General features: G+C 44.9%; 1 protein-coding gene across 1 annotated transcript in view; it reads left to right on the forward strand.

Moving 5' to 3' along the window:
• The first annotated feature begins 1454 nt into the window (after window positions 1–1454).
• Window positions 1455–21647, forward strand: part of LOC131278803 (anthrax toxin receptor-like) — a 46199-nt gene continuing 26006 nt past the window's right edge. The window contains exons 1-7 of the mRNA XM_058299263.2: window positions 1455–1533; window positions 1638–1671; window positions 2685–2764; window positions 2842–2910; window positions 3252–3329; window positions 3448–3508; window positions 11803–11901. Of these exons, the coding sequence (XP_058155246.2) occupies window positions 1480–1533; window positions 1638–1671; window positions 2685–2764; window positions 2842–2910; window positions 3252–3329; window positions 3448–3508; window positions 11803–11901 (475 nt within the window). The 5' untranslated portion in view covers window positions 1455–1479. The remainder of the gene's footprint in view (window positions 1534–1637; window positions 1672–2684; window positions 2765–2841; window positions 2911–3251; window positions 3330–3447; window positions 3509–11802; window positions 11902–21647) is intronic.

Below are 21647 nucleotides of genomic sequence, written 5' to 3' on the forward strand. Positions count from 1 at the left end.
GCGTGGGACAGGCACAGGTGGGGGCATGCGGTGGCCTGAATGGGGTCACAAAGCCTGGAAGTGGGGCTGGTGAAGTGCCTGGTGGCCGCAGGGTCCAGGCACTTGGGGATGCCAGTGCTGGGGTCCCATCCTGAGTGGGGAGCCAAAGGAGCCTTGGGTACATGTCAGCCTGGGGGTGGTGCCTGGGGTTGGAGCAGAGCACGCTGCCCGCACCTTGGAGGGAAGCCAGGGCAGCAGGGGAGGCAGGAGGCAGCACCCGATGGGGGTGCCGGGGGGGCCAGGCCTCCCCATGGTACTCCAGGAGGAGCTGCAAGGGCTGATGCTCTGGGCAGGGGTGAGAGCATGGAGGGGGAGTGGGTGTCATGTGGGTTTGGAGGTGGGAGGAAGCAAGTCTTGGAAAGCTCCTGGGTGGGGCCGTGGTGTCCAGGGGAAGCTGGCCTGGGGCAGGAAGGCCCCCCCAGGCAGGAGGCTGCAGGAGCCGTGCAGGAAGGACACGTGCAGGGAGCCCGAAGTCCTCAAGCAGCAGCCCTGGGGGCGCATGGCCTGCAGCAGAGCTGGGGCGGCCTGGGACTGGTGCTCCCACATGTGCTCCCTGCCGGAGCTGAGGAGGGGTGGGCAGAGGGGTGGGGTAGGGCCTGAAGGGTCCCTGGACTTGGGAGCAGAGGGAGCCTGACCCCCTGGGGGGTGTGGAGAGCGTGTGGCCGTGGGTGGCAGGTGCAGGGTCCTGGTGGATCTGCTGTGGGGGCAGAGGCCGGAGCACAGGGACTGGGTGGCCCCAGCTGGGCTGTCAGGAGAGTGAGACCAGGGAGGGGGGGTCCTAGGGCAAGAGGCACCTGCAGGAGGAGGGGCTTGCCCAGGGAGGGGGAGCCTGCACACCAGCCTCCAGGGGTCCCAGCCCCACCTCCTGAGCTGGGCGGGCCTGTGAGGCCACCCACACTGCCCCCCCCTCTGCCCACAACCCACCCTCCTCCCAGCTTTTGGCCTTCCTCCCCCAGCAGCCCAGGAACCCTCTTAGGCCTATTTGCTGCTTCCTCTAGCACTGGCACAAGCATCTAGTGACACTGAGCTCCCCCCCAGGGGGCTGCTGAACAGGGGAGGGGGTGGGCAGTGGAGAAGCAGGACGAGTTTTCCCAAACTCAGCCTCCCATGGGCCACCTGCGGGGGGTCCCCCAGGAGTTCCACAGAAACACTGGTCCCTCGTGAGTGCTGCCTCGCAGCTGCATGTGCAGGGATGCCCCCGCTGTGGAGTGGACGGTCAGAGGCAGGGCCCCTGGGGCTGGGTGCTGGGTGCTGTGGGTCAGGGATGCACCCAGCAAGCCAGGCCGAGCCCATGGGGAGAGCGGAGCCCTGTCTGCATGTGAGATGCACCAGCGTCCTTGCACGTCCACGCAGAGTGACGGTGGGAGGGCCACGCCCACCTCCACTGCCTTCTCCATGTTGCATTTCAGAGAATATCTTCAACAAGGTCTTCGGAGACTCATGCGTGAACGTAATCTGGTGTCATCTTCCTACATGAATGTAGGACTAGAGAAGGTACAGCTGCTGGAGCCTGGGGAGTTCATGCCTCTGTATCACGTTCTTAGAGGGCTCCTTGCTCATTTAACCCCCTTGTCCAACATTTCCTTCTTTTGTTGCAGGCAAATATGATGATGAGAAAATCCAGCTCTCAAGGTAAGCCCCCTCCTGCCCTCTGTGTTCTCAGGGGCCCAGGGCAAAGCCGGGTTTGGGCATCAGCGAGTTCGGGTCCCGATCCCTCCCCTATGTTCTAGCTCTGAGCTGGAGGAAGTTCCTTACGGTCTCCCAGTTACAGATTCCTCTGTACGAGGAGGCTAAGATAATACCCACCTCGCCTTTACGAGAACTAAGGTATCTGCCTGCACCTTTGGATTTGAGAGGCTGCAGGTGCATCCAGGTGAGGCCACTTACCTCTCTGACCTGCAGTTGGGAAAAGATAAGGAAGCAGACGAGGGCCCCACGCAGACATAGGGTTTGATTTATGGAACATCTTATCGACTGCCACCCTTTGTTGCCTGCTGAGCCCTCTGAGCTGCACTGTGGCTTTCGGCTCTTCTTCCTTCCACCCTGTGCCTCCCTCCCTGATGGTATTGGGTGCTGTCCTCAGACCAGGAGTGACGTCCCTCCAGGCTTCTCAGGGGGCTGCACTGTGGTTTGCAGAGCCCTTGGCTGGGCGCATGGTCCCCCTTCAAGGGCCTTGGCCAGGGGCCCTGGGGCCCGGGACACTGGCAGGAACCCCCAGGCCAGCCCGGCTCAGGGATCCCTTACCCTAAACCTGCAGCCCACCCATTACAGCAGGTCAGCCTGTGGTCTCCCTGCTGTTCTGGAGTCTTGCACCTGTCAGGTGCACGAGCTGGGTTTCCCTTCCTGGCACAGGTGATACCATCTGGTGGGGGAGGGTGGGGTAGCCTGGCAGAAGGGGCCCTGAGTTGGGCTCAGTCTCCTGTCTGCCAGGTGGGTCCTGGCTCAGGCCCTTCTCTGCTGAAAGCCTGCAGAGTAGGGTGGCCGGCACATGCGTCCCGGTGAGCTGCCCACGCCTTGCCTGCGAGGACTTGGTGTGGGGCACTGGGCCGTGTCCCAGCATGGGCAGCCCTGCAGTTCTGCTGCCATGGCTCCCTGGTGCACCCCAAGTGCCATTCCCACCTGGCCCCTCTTTGCTTGTCCTCCAGGTAGGAAGGTCACCAGAGTGGTCTATGCTCTGACGGCTGCAAACATACCTCAAGGGGCAGACTGGCTGGCTGCGGAGGAAGTGAGTCCAATCCATCATTACAGCCATTATGCTGCACTGATTCTGGGGAATTCTACTCAACACCTTCTTTCTCTTAGGCTCGAAAGGCTCGGAAGATGGGAGCTATCGTTTTCACCATTGGTGCGAACGACTTTGAGCAAAAACAGGTAAGTGAGAACAGGTAATGCAGGGGCCACCCTTGAGCCTGATTGGGGGCAGGTGTCAGAGGCTGGTTTCCCCAGGTAGCCCAGGGATGCCATCCTAACCCTCCCCCCCCAATTACTTGGGTCTACCCCATCCACTTTAAAGGATGGAGTTGGCAGGCTCAGTTGCACCCCAGCTGAGGGTGGAGGCCGTCCCCCATGAGTTCTGCTGCAGATGAAGGATCTAGTTCCAGGGAAACACTGCCCAGACCCTGACGTGTTGGCCAGGCACTGTCCCATTTGTGGAACCAGCTGTCCCTTCCATGCCCTGGCTGTGCATCCCAACCACCTCCTCTCCCTCATAGCTGGAAGGAATTGCACATTCCAAGGACCATGTGTTTGGGGTCCCTGATCTGAACTCCCTGTCAAGCATCAGTTCCCAGGTGAGTGGAAACTGGACGTGAGAAGCCCGATGGGTGTGAGAAGCTGAAAGTGAGGAGGGGCTTGTCGAGAATCTCCCCACAGCTCACACCCTGCCCTTCTGCCCACTGTGGATTCTAGGTAATTGAGAAGAGCTGCATCGAAATTAAATATCTGGAACCTACCAATGTCTGCATGGGAGGTAAGGGCTGAGGTGTCACTGGTGTAGACAGAGGTATGTGTGTGCATGTGTATGTACATCCATGTGTGTATGTGGATATGCATGTGTGTATGTGTGTGAATTGTGTGTGTGTGCCTTTCATGAGTGTATATATGTGCATGTGGGTGATGGCATGTGTTTGTGTGTGTGTGTATGTACATGTGTTGTTGTTGTGGTTGAGGCTGTATAGACCCCAGAAAAGCATGTTCTTAAAGCTATTCCATTCTTGTGGGTGTGAACCTAATGTACGTAGGGTCTTTCCCTTTTGATAAGGTTACTTCATTTAAGGCATAGCCCAGGGTTGTTCTCTGTCCTATTACTGGAGTTGTTTAAAGTGAATGAAATTCAGAAGAAGAGAGAGACAGCAACAGAAGCAAGATGCTGGAAATAAGGACACCCAGAAGAGAAGAGAGAAATCAGCAGATGCACCATGTGCCATGCAACATACATTGGAGTCCAGGATCATCAGCAGGTGGTCTTCAGGAAGAAGACCTCAGAACTGTAATCTGAAAGCAAATAAATCCCCACTCTAAAAGCCAACCCATTTCTGGTATGTTGCTTTTGGCAGCCTAGCAAACTGGAACAGATTTTGGTAATAAGAAAGTGGGTAGCTGCTATTGCAAATACCAAAAATGTTTAAAAAGCTGTTAGATGGGACAACCAGCAAAATGGCAACAGAATAAGGAGCTCCTGGAGTCAGTTTGTGCTACAGGGCAGTTAGTAATCCCCCAGAGCTGTCTAAAACACCTGTTTGGGGCTTCCAGGAGACCAGACAAATATCCTGCAACGTCAGGAGCTATTCTGGGTCTAGAAATGGAAGTTCCACTTCCAAAAACCAGGAAGACATGTTTGGGCACCAAATTCAACTACTAATTAGAAAATTCAGTGGGTTCAAATATAATCCTAAGAACTGCTAAAGTTTGAGCCAGTCCAAGTTTGAAAGAGGCCAATAGCCACCATTTTGACTCCATCCCCCTGGATGACGGTAAGCCAGGTTGACTGAAAATTACAGTGAAGGTAGGGACCAGCTTCTTTCACCAAGATCATCCTGCAGTCCTAGCCTATGCTTCAGCCCCACCTCTAGCAGAGAGGAAGCTGGCAGGCCCTACACCAGCCTCTCCGGGTAACTATGGGTTCATTTGTTTGGCACGGACCAAATAGTCAGAAGTCTACCAGGTCATCTGTCATCATTTTGGGCCTTCATGGCATAGATTGCTGCTCACACCTGCAGCTTCCTCTCCTCCCCAGGCAGGGAAGAAAGGGGCATGAGCTTCATTAGTCTCTCTGGGCAACTGCAGTCTAGGCCTGTATGACTTGGATTATTATACAAGGCTGCAGCTGTGTCCCTACCCCTGGCAAAGGAGAAAACTGGGAGAAGCATCATCAGTCCCTGGGGCAATGAGGGTAGCTTGAACCTCCACAGCTTACAGCACCAATGACATCCTTGGCTTGTACTAAATAACGAGCAAGGGAGAAAAGGCAAGAGCCCTAAAGAGAGAAACTGCACCCAGAATAAATACATTTAGTAGCCACATGCCAAGCAGCAACAAAAAATTACAATCCACACCAAGAAACAGGAAGATATGGCCCAGTTAAAGGAACAAGACAAGCCTCCACATTACATAAAGGAGTTAAGACATCTAATCATAGATGTTCAAACAAACCTCAATAAATTCAATGAGATGGCTAAGAGGATTAAGGAAATTAAAAAGACATTGGATGAGCACAAAGAAGAATTTGAAAGCATACATAGAACAATAGCAGATCTTATGGGAATGAAAGGTGCAATAAATGAAATTAAAAATACACTGGAATTATATAATAGCAGATTTGAAGATGCAGAAGGAAGGATTGGTGAGCTTGAAGAAATGAACTCTGAAAGCAAATACACAAAAGAACAGATGAAGAAAAGAATGGAAAAAATTGAACATGGTCTTGGGGAACTAAATATCAGCAAGAGAAGTGCAAACATTCATGTCATGGGTGTCCCAGAAGGAGAAGAGAAGGAAAGGGGGCATAAGGAATATTTGAAGAAATACTGGTAGGAAATTTCCCAACCCTATTGAAGAATATAGATATCCATGTCCAAGGAGCACAATGTACTCCCAACTGAATAAATCCAAATAGACCAACTGTGAGGCACATACTAATCAGAATGTCAAATGCCAAAGTTGAAGGAAGAATTCTGAGAATAGCAAGAGAAAAGCAATGCATAACATGTAAAGGACACCCAATAAGACTAAGTGCCAATTTTGTATTAGAAACCACAGAGGCTGTAAGACAGTGGTATGATATATTTAAGATAATGCAAGAGGAAAAGTTTCCAGCCAAGAATCTTATATCCAGCAAGATTGTCTTTCAGAAATGAGGGAAAGTTTAGAACATTCACAGATAAACAGAGACTGAGAGAGTTTGTAACCAAGAAATCAGCTTTGCAGGAAATACTAAAGGGAGTGCAGGAGCCTGAAAAGACAGGAGAGAGAGGCTTAAGAGAGATTCTACAAATGAAGAACATATCAGTAAAAGTAAGTAAAAGTGTAAAAAGAATAGTGAAAATAAAATACAAAAGATAAAACCCAAATATTTAGAAATAAACTTAACCAACAATGTAAAGCATTTTTATTCAGAAACCTGCAACTCATTGTTAAAAGAAAAAAAAAAAAAAAGACCTAAATAATTGGAAGAACATTCCATGCTCACAGATTGGAAAACTAAATATCATTAAAGATATCAATTCTACTCAAACTGATAAACAGATTCAATGCAAACCTGATAAAAATTCTACCAGCATTTAAAAAATAAATGGAAAACACACTTATCCAATTTATTTGGAAGGGTAAGGGGTCTTTAATAACCAGAAACATCTTAAAAGGAAAAGTGAAGTTGGTGGACTCTCACTTCCAGTCTTTAATTCATATTACCTAGCTACAGTGGTAAAATAGCATGGTCCTGACATAAAGACAGGCACATAGACCGATGGATCCAGACTGATGGTTCAAAAATAAGACCCTCACATCTATGGTCAAGTGATTTTTGACAAGCCTGTCAAACACCTCCAACTTGAGCAGAACAGTCCATTCAACAAATGGTGCTGAGAGAACTAGATATTCATAGTCAAAAGAAGGAAAGAGGACCCCCCTATATCTCACACTTTCTACAAAAATTAACTCAAAATGGATCAAATATCTAAATGTAAAAGCAGGAGCCATAAAGTTTCTAGAAGAAAATGTAGGAAAATATTTTTAAGACCTGGTGGTAGGTGGTGGAGTCTTAAAGGAGATAAGAGGAGGACTGAGGTATACCACTGATGTTTAATGTATGTAAAAGTTTTAATTAACCTTACTGTAAAAGTGTGGAACTGTATAGAGTTGAAGGTACCACATTACAGTTAGTAACAGCGGGTTTATAAATGGGAATGTGGCTGAAAATGGTAGTCTAGGAATGTAAATGCCAATTGACAGAAAGCTAGAGAATTACCTAGGGACTAAATCACACAGTAAAACCAGAGGTGGGTGGGAATTGTGGTTGATGGTACAGATGCAAGAGTTCTTTGTGAGCTAGAGCAGAAGTACATCACTACTGCAGGTTGGTGGGAATGTGATGAAGCATGGGAAAACAATTGGAGTGACCTATGTGCTGTAGTTAACAGCAGTGATGTAATATTCATGCATCTATATTAAAGATGTACTGTGTTGATACTGTTTGAGTATGGAAAAAGTGTGCCAAATATATGCTATGGACCTAGTAATGATCAATGATATTATCTCATAATCTGTAACAAATGTTCCACCATGGTGTGATGTGTTGACAGAGGGATGTTGTATAAGCATTCTGTACATGTACATGATTGTTTTGTAAGTTTGTAACTTCTATCATAAAAATACATTAAAAACATAATAGCAGGGTGGTTTGGGGGGAAAATATACCAAATAAAAGATAAGGACTATGGTTAGGAGTAAGATTTTGAAGATATTCTTTCATAATTTGTAACAGATGTCTCACAACAATGCAAAATGTTGGTGGTGAGTTGATGTATGAGACCCCTGTATGATGTTATGCATGTTTGCTTTGCAAGTTCACAACTTTTCTATACACATATTATTTATGTGTGTTCATGTATAAATGATATAAACATAAAAAATAATAATAATAGGGTGGGTTAGGGAAAAATAAACCAAATATAAGATTCTTTGGTTATTAGTAGTATTTTAAGGATGCTCTTTAATCATGAGTAAAAAATGCTCCACAACAATGTAAGGTATTGGTGATAGGATGAGGTATGAGAGCCCTGTATGAGGTTTATGTTTCTTACACTAATTCTTTATCTATGTTTATGCATGAGTGATATAATTCAATAACGGTAAAAAATACAAAAAAAAAAAAAAGCTGTTAAATGGGATAAAAAGTAGAGGTGGGAAGAATTGGGTGGTGCTTGATAGGAAAGGCCCAGAGTACTTTGAAGAAATTGTTGGTAGAAACACAGATGCTAAAGGAACATCCGATGAGGCCTTACTCAGAGATGATGAGTGTGTCGTTGCAAACTGGAAGAAAGCGATTCTTGTTTTAAAGTGGCAGAGAATTTGGCAAAGTTGAGTCCTGATATCATATGGAAGATGACAGAATTTGGAAATGGCAAGCTTGGAAATGTAGCTGAGGAGATTTGAGACTAAATGTAGAAAATGCAGCCTGGCTTCTCCTTGAAGCTCATAGTAAAATGTGAGAGGAAAGGGATAAGTGAGGACTGAACTGATGGGCACAAAGAGAGCAGATATTGATGACTTGGTAAATTCTGAGCTTCTGGAAAGCGAGTCTCCAGAGAATAGTGCCCCATGTGAAAACATCTCTGAACAGAGAGCTGGTCATCAGTGTGCATCAGGACTGGGAATGCAAACATCCAGGGAGGATCTCCAGAAGATCTTTTGTCTTATGGCCTGGACCCCAGTGTTCTACCTGTGAAACCAACAAGTTTTTTGCAAAATCTGTACGAATGGAGCCATTACCGGTTTGGTCTATAAGGAACAGAAATGGGGTAGATTGATGGAAAAATGACTTCAAAGGCACAACCATGGCAGCTGAGGTCTGGACTGTAGACAGTATTCAGCCAAGAGAGCAGACCAGCCAGGCCATGTAGAAGGTGTGAGTACACCCAGGAGCCTGGAGGTCATCCCTGCCATGTGGAGGTGTGAGAATGCCCGGGAGCTTGGAGGTCAGCCCTGCCATGTGGAGGTGAGAGTACACACAGGAGCTTGGAGCTCAGCCCTGCCATGTGGAAGGTGTGAGTACACCGAGAGCTTGGAGATCAGCCCTGCCATGTGGAAGGTGTGAGTACACCCAGGAGCCTGAAGGTCAGCCATGCCATGTGGAGGTGTGAGAATGCCCGGGAGCTTGGAGGTCAGCCCTGCCATGTGTAAGGTGTGAGAACACCTGGGAGCTTGGAGGTCAGCCCTGCCATGTGGAAGGTGTGAGTACACCTGGGAGCTTGAAGGTCAGCCCTACTATATGGAAGGTGTGAGCATGCCCAGGAGCCTGGAGGTCAGCCCTGCCATGTGGAAGGTGTGAGTAAACCTGGGAGCTTGGAGGTCAGCCCTGCCATGTGGAAGGTGTGAGTACAACGCGAGCTTGGAGTTCAGCCCTGCCATGTGGAAGGTGCGAGTACACCTGGGAGCCTGGAGGTCAGCCCTGCCATGTGGAAGGTGTGAGTATGCCCAGGAGCTTGGAGGTCAGCCCTGCTATGTGGAAGGTGTGAGTGTACCTGGGAACTTGTAGGTCAGCCCTGCTATATGGAAGGAGTGAGTGCGCCTGGGAGCCTGGAGGTCAGCCCTGCCATGTGGAAGGTGTGAGTATGCCCAGGAGCTTGGAGGTCAGCCCTGCTATGTGAAGGTGTGAGTATGCCCAGGAGCTTGGAGGCAGCAACCTTTTGCCTTGTTGTTGGAAGAGTGCCACCACCCCAGATTTCTCAGATGCCTTGGGGATGATGGAGAGGTTGTTTGCCACCCAGATGCTTGACAAGGTGGGGCTGAGAGCTGGCTGTCACCTCAACATTTGATGATGCTGGAGCCTTCACCCCAGTGTTTGGGGTGGGCAGGGATCCTGTCAAACACCTGGAAAGGGTGGGGCTTCTGATGTACTAGGGCCTGAGGTCACACCGTTGTTCCATAACGACTCTCAGACCTGGAAATCTCATGGGTCTGCCCTGAAGGGTTTCGGAATTGTTTGGGACCCGTGACCCCTGTTTTCCTTCCAATTTCTCCCTATGGCAGTGGTAATGTTGGCCCTATGACTATCCCTTCTGTGTCTCTTGAAAGCAGGTAACTTGTTCTCTGAGTCCCCAGGTCCACAGCCAGAGGAATTGTGCCCCAGGACAGATGACAGCTGTAACTGATTTTGATAAGAAGTTTACTTAATATTGTTACTGAAATGAATTAAGGCTTCTGGGATGTTGTGATGGAATGAATGTATTTCAATATGGCAAGAACATGTCTTTTTGGAGTTCACGGGGTGGAGTGTGATGGTCTGAACCTGTGTAGACCCCAGAAAAGTATGTTCTTAAAGCTGATCCATTCCTGTGGGTGTGGACCTATAGCAAGTAGGGCCTTTTGATGAGGTTCCTTCAGTTAAGGCCTGGCTCAGGGTGGGTCTTAATCCTCTTATTGGAGTCCCTTATAAGACAATGAAATCCACACAAAGAGAGAAAGCCATGGAAGGAAGAAGCTGGAAGCAACACAGCCTGGAAGAGGAGACCAGCAGATGCCACCAAGGACCTTGCAGTGTGACAGAGGAGGCTAGGGTCACTGGCAGCCGTTCTTCAGGAGGAAGGTACCATCTTGATGGTGCCTTGATTTGGACCTTTCCAAGGCTCAGAACCGTGAACTTGTATGCTAATAAATCCCCACTGTAAAAGCCAACCCATTTCTGGGATATTGCTTTCGGCAGCCTAGTGGACCAGAACAATTGTGTGTGTGGGCAGGCATGCTTTTGTGCACAGATACGAGTATAAGAGGAGCATGAACCTGTATGTGTGTATGCGTGCATGTTTGTGTGTATGTGTTTCAGACTTCATATGTTGGTGCATGTGGATATCATCATGTGTGTACATGCATGTGTATGTGTGTATTTGGGTTGTGTATGTGCATGCACGCATATCCATGTGTGTTTGCGTGTTCATGGGCATGTGTGAGAATCATGTTTGTGTATGTATCTGTCTATGTACATGCAGTGTGTGTGTATTTGCAATGTATGCATATGTACGTGTGAGCATGAATATGTGTGTTTGGATGTGTGGTGTGTGCACATATGCATGTGTATGTGCCTTTGTTTATATTTGGGTGTCTATATGTGTGTGCATGTGTTTGTGTGTGTGTGAATGTGTGGTGTGTGAGTGTGTTTGAAGTGTGCAGGAAGTTGCTCATTTGTGAGTGGCTCTGTGAGGGTGCTTGTGGGTATGTGTGTGCAAGTACATTTTTCCCCTCTCAAAAAAAAATGTTTACGAACAAGAAGAAAGGAAAAGCATATTTAGAGCCCCCTCGACACAGCACCAGCCGGTGGAGCACAGGAACACATGAGACGGACGTCACACAGAAAAAATTAGCCATCATCCCTGCTGCGCAAAACTGAGCCGCCATTTGAAACCTGCAAGTCACAGCATCAGAGGACGGGGAGCCCGACAAGTGCGGCTCAGGTGTGGAGGAAAGACATGGCCAAGCCTGACGTCCAGCATGCCCCAGCTCAGTGCAGGAGGAGAAGGGCCTCCCAGTGTGGCAGGGGCGCCTGCTCATCGGCCGGCAGCTGCCTCCTCCCTGATGTGGAATCCTGAGCCCTGCGCCCACCTGGGAACTGGGCAGGAGCCCTCTCCCCGGCCACGGCCATGGGCCCCTGCTGAGCGCGGCCAGCGGGGACCTGCTAGACTGACTTTTGGTGCCGGGTCTGCGAGTGTGGGAGGCCCTCCGCACCTGGGCCGAACTCTGCTCTCACCTGTAAAGCAAGGGGTGACTCTGCCCACTGCCAGCATCCCATGGCTTTAGGGAGCCCCTTGGGATTTCAGGGGTGGAGCTCACCCTAAGGAGAGGCCTGGCAGGGCACAGTCAGGGTTTCTAAGAATCAGTGGTGAGAAGAGGCTGCTTGGAGGCGGTGTCCCCCAGAGGTGGTGTCCCCACAGCTGCTTCCTTGCATGAGTCACCTTGGGTGTTCATTCTGGGGCAGCCTGCCCTGAAAGGAAGAGCCAAGCGAACACAGCCCTGAGTGTGTCCTCACAAGCCTGTTCCACGTTGTCCTTGCAGAAAGCCCTGATATCAAGGTGCACGGAAGAGGCTTTGCGAATGCCCTGAATAAGAAGGACATTATTTGCAGATTCAAGTTCAGCAGAACCAAGTTCAAAGGTAAGTACCTGCCCAGATGCCTCTGAGTCCCGAGTGACCCCACAGCACGTGTTGGTTCTGAGATGCCTAGCCTTGCCTGTCCTTGCTGGCCTCTTTTGGTAGACACAGTAGGGTCAGAGGTAGCATGCCACACAGGGTCAGATGGGCGAGGGGCCTGGCCCCCTCCCACCCTGACCGGAAACAGACCCCAGGCACCTGGAGCAGGGCTGAGCTCTGCCTCACAGGGAGTCCTCCCCAGGGCCAAGATGGAGGCCACAGGTGGCTCTGGGGGCATGGGCAGCCAGCCTGGGCCCTGCGCCCTGCCTGGGCCACTGGCCCCTGCAGGGAAGGTGGCTCATCCTGAGCTGAGATGAGGAGCCCTGGCCAGGCCTGCGCTCCAGAGTCTGAGGCCCAGGCCCCAGGGCCTTGGCTCCTGAGCCTGTTTTCTTTCCTATAACACGGGCCATGGTCGTGGCAAGATCTCGTAGTAGAGGGGGAGGTGCCCTTGAGGGCATAATAATTGTGTGAAAATGTAAGAAGCAGCCTATTACTTGGCAGGACGTGGCCGAGGGTGAGCAGCCTTAGGAAGCAGAGGGCCTGGCAGGTGGCCCCCGGGGAGCTGGGGCTGGGTGGGCCTTCCCCAGAGCCTGGGCTGCTGGGCGGCCCTCAGCACCCTCTGCCTGCCAGCTCCTCGCTGCCTCCGGTTGTTATGGTTGCATTTTCCTGGGCCAGTGCCTTGCCCGGCCGCCTGGTAGACCCAGCACTGCTCCCTTCTCCAGCATTGGTGGGCATCTGCTCCTCTAGGTGGGCAGAGCACGGGGAGGACCTTGGCGCTGGCTCTCCACTCAGGAGAGTGCTGTTCCCCTTTACCTGCCCTTCCCCAGCGTGGGTGGACCCGAGCTCCCCAGTGCTGATAGCCAAAACCATGGAGGGTGCCTTCTAGTTCACCTAGAAGAGAGTTCCTGGTGCAGGCGGAGCCCACCTGACGGCCCTGGAAATGCTTCTGGGTCCTTCCCAAGAGGAATGGGGGTTCCTGTGCCCCCTTGGGGGTCCCTGGTGTCCCCTCTGAGTCAGTGCTGGGCACCGGGCCCCCAGTCATACCACATGGGCAGAGCCATGGCATGTGGCACATCGTGAGCAGCTCTGATGTGCTGAGAAGAATTTGTCTTGTTCCTTCCAATCACATGTTCCTCTTATTAAAACACCTGGGAAAACTTTTGGAAAACTGAGAAATGAGAAGAAAAATTTAATAGCCAGTATGGCCCCCTGTTCCACGAGTTCTGTCTTTCGCATGTTGTTTTCACGACATGGGGAAGGCCTGTGAATTCGGGTGATGAGCTCGTTCTGGGCGGCCCCTCCCTCCTGATCTCCCTGCCTTGCCCCTCACACAGCTGTCTTGGCCATGAGCCATCTTGGCTGTGACTTGGCAGCACCTGCAGTGCCCTGCACTTCCTGCCCCTGACCTTGGACATGCTGTGGTCATCCACTCCCTGGGGCTCTGTTTTCCAGGGAATCCCAACCTTCCCACATTGCCTCAGCACCTACTTTGAAGATGAGTTTCCATATATGTCCAGATCACCAGTTTCTTGGCTCCTCTGACAATTGAGATGGGCCAACACACCCGTCCCCATGGAAATGAACCTTTTGTTGAGAAGAGCCCTGATCCGTGGTGGAAAAGAGAAAAACAATCACAATTGTTAGAGATTCTTAATTATAAGATTGATGTGGCCACAGGGAAGTAGAGGAAAGAATAGAGAATAAAATATTACCCTGATCCAAAACCCAAGTAACTATTGTTTCCAATCTCAAATGCAGCATAGTGAAATTTACTTTCTTAAAATTTATGGAAGAAAAACAGACTGAACTGGAATCAAAGAAACTGTAATCCCCTACAAATATTTCTTCATGAGACCTATGAGTTCCTAAAATTAATGAAGTGGTTAGGGCCATAACTGAGGGTTCTTTCATTTTTGATCCATGTGTTTTAAAAATTAAGTTACTCAGGAAATAACACCTGGATGCTAGTCCCATCAAAATTAGCGAGCATTTCTAAACTGATAACAAACTTAGTTTTTTTTAAACAATTCTATTTTATTGAATCATATTAATAAAGCATAAATCCTTCCAAAGGATATAATCATTGGTATTCATTATAATCACATAGTTGTGCCATTCATCACTTCAATCATTTTTGGAGCATTTTCATCATTCCAATAACAGCAATAACAATAATAATAAACAAACAACAAACAAACCAAACTCAACACCTCTCAATCTATGCTTCACCTGCCATACACAGAGCTGTTCTGCTCTTTGTCTAGTATATTTGCATTTACAGTGTGCATGCAGTATCACACATATTCATATTTTACATGAGGTTTCACTGTTATACAATCCCATGTTACATTTTTTAGCTTTCTTTCTAGTAATAAACATTACCTTAAACATACCCTTTCAACCACTGTCATAGCCATATAATAGCTCTGCTAGTTACAAATACCGTGATGTGTTCTCACCTGTTCCACATTTTCTGTCTTTAGCGTGTACTATTTTCACAATAGTACGTGCTAAAGACATTTATTTCCAAAGATTTACAAACAACCTTTTTACCAATTCTGTACAAATTAACCCTCAGCTCTCTATTCTCTAACCTCATTCTATTTTCTGGTGACCTATATTTAAATTATTAACTCCATGAGTTTACATAATACATTTTGTTCATAATAGTGCAGCCATACAGTATTTGTCCTTTTGTGTCTGGTTTACTTCACTCATCATAAGGTCCTCCAGGTTCTTCCATGTTGTCACATGCTTCATGACTTCATTTCTTCTTAAAGCTGCTTAATATTTCATCATGTGTACACACCACAATTTGTTAATCCATTCATCAGTTGATGGACACGGGGGTTGTTTCCAGCTTTTGGCCATCATGAACAATGCTATGAACATCCGTCTGTTCTTGTCACTACTCTCAGTTCTTCTGGGTATACACCCAGTAGTGGTATTGCCAGGTCACATGGCAAATCTATATTTGACTTCTTTAGAAACTGCCAAACAGTCCTCCACAGTGGCTATACCATTCTACATCTCCACCAACAGTGAATAAGCATTCCTATCTCTCCACATCCTCTCCAACTCTTCCAATTTTCAGACTTTTTAATAACGGCCAGTGTAACAGGTATGAAATGATATTTCATTGTAGTTTTGATTTACATTACCTTAATCACTAGTGATGTATAACATTTTTTCATGTTTCTTTGCCATTTTTATTTCTTCTTTGGACAATTGTCTTTTCAAGTCTTTTGTCCATTTTTTCATTGGGTAGTTTGCCTTTCTATTGCTGAGTTATATGATCTCTTTATATAGCATGTATATTAAATCTTTATCAGATATGTGATTGCCAACTATTTTCTACCATTGAGTCAGCTGCCTTTTTACCCTTTGGACAAAATCCTTTGAGGTACAAAAGTGTTTAATTTTGAGGAGGTCCCATTTATCTTTATTTTCTTTTGTTGGTCATGCTTTTGGTGTAAAGTTTATGAAAATACAGCCTATCACAATATCTTGTAGATGCGTTCCTACATTTTCTTTTTTCTGTCTTTCTTTCTTTATTTATTAATTTTAACAATGGGACATCATTAACTTTACTGACAAAGATTTTCTTACAGCTTCATTGAGACATAATTCACATTCCATAAAGTTAAATGTTAAAAAAGGTACAATTCAGCGATTTTTAGTACATTCACAGAGTTGTGCATCCATCACCACTATCAAATTCCAGAACATTTTATTTTGGGAGTTTTATGGTTCTCACTTTTATATTTATGTCCTTGATCCATTTTGATTTAATTTTTTAAAATAAGGTGTGAGATAGAGATCCTCTTTCTTTCTTTTGGATATGGATATCCAGTTCTTCCAGCACCATTTATTAAAGAGACTGTTCTGGCTCAGCTGGGAGGACTTGAGTGCTTGTCAAAAGCCCCTTGCCTGTAGACATGAGGATCTATTTCTGAGTTTTTGATTCATTGGTCAATCTGTCTGTCTTTATGCCAGTACCATGTTTTTAGTGATGTAGCTAAGTGTATACTTCAAGTCAGGAAGTGAGAGTCCTCCAATTTTGCTCTTCTTTTTAAAGACAGTTTTGGTTACTGAGGGCCCCTTACTCCTCCAAATAAATTTGATAATTGGCTTTTCCATTTCTGAGAAGATAAAAAGGGTGCCAGGATTTTTAATGTAGTGTTGAATCTGTAAATCAGTTTGGGTAGAATTGACATCCTAACGATATTTAGTCTTCCAATCCAGGAACACAGAATGTCCTTACATTTATTGAAGTCTTCTTTGGTTTCTTTTAGCAATATTCTAGTCTTTTGAATATAGGTCCTTTATGTCCTTGGTTAAGTTTATTCGCAAATATTTGATTCTTTCAGTTGCAAATATGGAATTTGTTTTCTCATTTCCTCCTCAGATTCCACATCAGTAGTGTATAGAAACGCTATTGACTTTTGGGTATTAATCTTGTGTCCTGCCACTTTGCTGAACTTGTGTTTTAGTTCTAAGAGCTGTGCTGTGGAATTTCCAGGAATTTCTGGAAATAGGATCATATCATCAGCAAATAGTGAAAGTTTTACTTCTTCCTTTCCTATTTGGGTGCCTTTTATTTCTTTATCTAGCCTAATTGTTCTAGATAGAACTTCTAGCACAATGTTGAATAACAGTGATGGCAGTGCGCATCCTTGTCTTGTCAGTGATCTCGGCAGGAAAGCTTTCAATCTTTCATCGTTGAATACAATGCTAACTAGTTTTTTCACTTATGTGTTTTACCATTTTGAGAAAGCTTTCTTCTATTCCTATCGTTTGGAGTATTTTCTATCAAGAAAATGTGCTATATTTTTTCAAATGCCTTTTCTGCATCATTCAAAGGGATCGTGTAATTTTTCTTCTTCAATTTATCAATGTGGTTTATTACACTAATTTTCTTGTGTTGACTCACCCTTGCATACCTGGGATAAAACCCACTTGATCATGGCATATAATCTTATTTTTTAAAATAAAGATTTATTTATTTGTTTGTTTGTTTGTTTGTTTGTTTATTTTTAACTTGCTCCCAGATGGCTCCCTTGTCTGTCTGCTCGTTGTGCTTGCTGTGTCTGCTCATCTTCTCTAGGAGGCACCAGGAACTGAACCCAGGACCTCCCATGTGGGAAGCAAGTGTCCAAAGCCCTGAAACACATCCACTCCCTGCTGGCTGTGGTGTCTGCTCATTGTGGTGGTTGAGACTTCTGCTGATTACGGTGTCTGCTGATTGTGGCAGTCTGCTTGTTGCAGCGGTTGCAGTATCTGCTTGTTACAGCGGTTGCATCTGCTCTTGCGGTGCCTGCTTGTTGCAGCATCAGCTCTCTGTGGTGTCTTCCTTAGGAAGCACTGGAAATCAAACCCAATTTGTTTAGTTCCTCATTGATTTCTTTTAACATTATTTTGTAGTTCTCTGCATGTAATTCCTGTACTTCTTTGGTTAAATTGATTCCTAGGTATTAGAATCTTTTTCTTGCTATTGTAAATGTAATTTCCCCCCTGATTTCCTCTTCGGATTATTTAATATTAGTGTACAGAAACATTATTGATTTTTGCATGTTGATCTTATATCCTGCTACTTTGCTGAACTCATTTATTGTTTCAAGTAACTTTGTCATAGACATTTCAGAATTTTGTAAATATAGTATCATGTCATCACAAATAGTGAGGGTTTTACTTCCTCTTTCCCTTTTGGATGTCTTTTTTTTTTTTTTTTTACTTCTCTTGTCTAATGGCTTTGGCTAGAACTCTGGCACAATGTTGAATAACAATGGTGACAGTGGGCATCCTTGTCTTATTCTTGATCTTGGAGGGAAAGCTTTCAAACTTTCCCAGTTAAGTATCGTGTTGACTGTGAGTTTTTCATATATGCCTTTTGAGGGATTTTCCTTTTACTCTTAACTTTCAAAGTGTTTTTTTAATCCAGAAAGGATACTGGATTTTGTCGAATGCCTTTTCTGCATTAATTGAGATGATCATGTGTTTTTTTTCCTTTCAATTTCTTAATGTGTATTACATTGATTGATTTCTCATGTTGAACCGCCCTTGCATACTAGTAATAAATCCCACTTGGTTATGATCTTTAAGTCTTTTGATATATTAGATTCTATTGGCAAGTATTTTGTTGAGAACTTTTTGCATCTATATTGATTAGAGATTGGTCTGTAATTTTCTTTTCTTGCAGTGTCTTTATCTGGTTTTGTTATTGGGATGATGCTGGCTTCATAAAATATGTTGAGTAATTTTCCCTTCTCTTCAATTTTTTGGAAGAATTTAAACAGGATTGGTGTTCATTCTTCTCAAAATGCTTGGTAGAATTCACCTGTGAAGTTATCTAGTCCTGGACTTTTCTTCGTTAGGAGTTTTTTGATGACTGATTCAATATCTTCAAATGTGATTTAAGTTCTTGTATTTCTTGTAGCTTCAGTGTAGGTTGTTTGTAGATTTCTAGGAATTTGTCCATTTCATCGAGGTTGTCTAGTTTGTTCGCATACTATATTCTCTTATAATCTTTTTTATTTCTGCAGGGTCATAGCTGCATCTCTTTCCTTTCTGGTTTTGTTTATTTGCATCTTCTCTCTTCTTTGTTAGTCTAGCTAGGGGTTTGTCAGTTTTATTGATCTCAAAGAACCAGCTTTTCGTTTTGTTGATTTTCTCTATTTTTTAATTCTCAATTTCATTTATTTCTGCTCTAATCTTTATTATTGCCTTCCTTCTGTTTGCTTTGGGAGTGGTTTGATGTTCTTTTTCTAGTTTCTCCAGTTCAGCCTGTTCTGACTTTTGCTCTTTCTTCTTTTTAATATGGGTGTTTAGGGCTATAAATTTCCCCTCTCCAGACTGTCTTCAATGTATCGCATAACTTTTTATAAGTTGTGTTCTCATTTTCCTTTGTCTCAATATGTTTACTGACTTCACTTGCAATTTCTTCTTTTTTTTAAAGGACTCTTTTCTTTTTAAGATTTATTTTATTTATGTCTCTCCCCTTCTTCACCCCCGTCTGCTCTCTGTGTCCACTGGCTCCCTCAGTGGCACCTGGAAACTGCATCTCTTTTTTGTTATGTCATTTTACTGCATCAACTCTCCTTGTGTGCGGTGCCACTACTGGGTGGGCTGTGCTTTTTTCATGCAGGGTGGCTCTCCTTGTGCATGGGGCACCCCCATGCAGGGCCGCCCTGCGTGGCGTGGCACTCCTTGTGTGCAGCAGCTCTGTGCATGGGCCAGCTCACCGCATGTGTCAGGAGGCCCTGGGTATCGAACCCCGGACACTCCCATATGGTAGCCAGACACTTTATTGGTTGAGCCATGTCTGCTTCCCGCAATTTCTTCTTTGTCTCATTGAATATTTAGGAGTGTGTTGCTTAGCTTCCACACATTTGTGAATTTACCTAGTTCCTGTCTATTATTGATTTGAAGTTTCATTCCATTATGATCTGAGAAGGTGCTTTGTATAATTTCAGTCTCTTTGTATTTTTTGAGAAATGTATTGTGATCTACCATGTGGTCTATCCTGGAGAAAGATCCACGTGCACTTGGGAAGAATTATAACCCACTGAGTTTGGGTGCAACATTCTGCATATGTCTGTTAGGCCTAACACGTATTGTTCAAGTTCTCTGTTTCCTTGTTGATCTTCTAACTGTTCTATCTAATGATATGACTAGTGTGCCAAAGTCTCCAACTGTTATGGTAGAGGTGTCTATTTCTCCCTTTAGTTTTGTCAGAGTTTGCCTCATGTACTTTGGGGCACCCTGGCTAGGTGCATAGACATTTATGACTGTTATTTCTTCCTGGTGGATTGTTCCTTATATTAATATATAATGGTCTTCTCTATCTCTTATAACTTTTTTTTGCAATTCAAGTCAGTTTTGTCCAATATAGCTACCTCTGCTCTTTTTTTGGTTACTGTTTGTGTGAAGCATCTTTTTCCAACCTTTCACTTTCAGCTGGTTTGTATCCCTGGGTCTAAGGTGAAACTCTAGTAAGCAATATATGGATGGTTCTTTTTTAAAAATCCATTCTGTCAGCCTATATCTTTTGACTGGGGAGTTTAATCCATTCACATTCAATAATGCTACTGTACATACATTATTTACTTATAGCATTTTATTCTTTGGTTTTCATGTATCAAAGATTTGTTTTCATCTGTCTTTTTACTCTTTTGGTTATCCTTTCTGCTATTCCTTCTTCTATCCTGTTTTCCAAACCTCTCTCTCCTATCTTTTCCTTTCAGGCTGTAACTCTTCCTTTAATATTTTCTGCAAAGGTAGATCCTTTTTGTTTTTTTAATAAGTTATCTTAGTTTCTATTTGTTTGTGAATGTTTTACACTGGCTTTCATATTTGAGGGACAATTTTGCTGCATAAAGGATTCTCAGCTGGCAGTTTTTCTCTTTCAATATCCTATTTGTATCATATCATACTGTTATCTTCTTGCCTCCATGGTTTCTGATGAGAAGTCTGCACTAAGTCTTACTGGGTGTTCCTTGTATGTGATGATTTGCTTCTCCCTTGCTGCTCTCAGAATTTTCTCTGTATCTTTGACATTTGACATTCTGAGTAGTATGACTCTTGCAGTGGGTCTATTCAGATTTATTCTGATTGAGATACACTGAGCTTCTTGGACATGTAAGTTCATTTCTTTTGTGTGAGTTGGGAAATTTTCAGCTATTATATCCTCAAATATTCTTTCAGCCCCTTTTCCCTTCTTTTCTCCTTCTGGAATTCCCTTGACACGTATGTTGTTGCATTTCATGTTATCATTCAACTCCAAACCCCTGCTCTATTTTTTCCATTCTTTCTTTCTTCTTTTTTCTCTTCAGTTTCAGCATTCTGTCTTCTATATGACTTATTCTTTCTCCAGTCATTTTGAATCTACTGTTGTATGCCTCTAATGTGGTTTTGATCTTACCTATTGTGTCTTTCATTCCCATGAGCTCTGTTACATTTCTGTTCAGGTTTTTAAATTCTTCTTTGTGTTAGCTCAGTATCTTCTATTGTAATATTATTTTTATTTTTAAAGAAGCATTGGATTACATAAATGTCACATAAAAATTATAGGGAATTCCCATATGTCCCATCCTCTCCCCCGTCCACATTTTCCCACCTTAACAACATCTTTCATTAGTGTGGTACATTCGTTACAATTGAAGAACACATACTGAAGCATTGCTACTACCCGTGGATTATATTTACATTATAGTTTTTAACCTCTGTCCTGCACAATCTTATAGGTTATGACAAAATATATAATGGCCTATACCAATCACTGCAGTGTCATGCAGAACAATTACAATGTCCTGAAAATACCCGGTATTGCACCTATTTTCCCTCTCTGTCCCTTCAGAAACTCTGGCGGCCACTAATTAGTGTTTTCTCAATGTTCTTTATGTCTTTGGATGCCTTGTCTTTCAAGTCATTAATTTGATTTTGGAAATTTGTGTTCATCACATTGATTAATTGTCTCAAATCTTCTATCTCTTCTGAAGTTTTGATATATTCTTTTTCTTGGGCCATTTCTAACATTTTCTTACTATGGCTTGTAATTTTTGATATCCAGGCATCTGATTAGGGTGGTGAGTTTACTCAGATGCTAAATTTTTTTCCTCTTTCATAGGGCTTTAGTGGCAAGAGGCTATGTGTTACTGCTATTCTTTGATTTTTGGTTCAATCTGTTCTGAGTCTCTGGGATTGTCCTGGTT

Source organism: Dasypus novemcinctus, chromosome 6 (genome assembly GCF_030445035.2).
Source record: "Dasypus novemcinctus isolate mDasNov1 chromosome 6, mDasNov1.1.hap2, whole genome shotgun sequence".
NCBI classification, from domain to species: domain Eukaryota; kingdom Metazoa; phylum Chordata; class Mammalia; order Cingulata; family Dasypodidae; genus Dasypus; species Dasypus novemcinctus.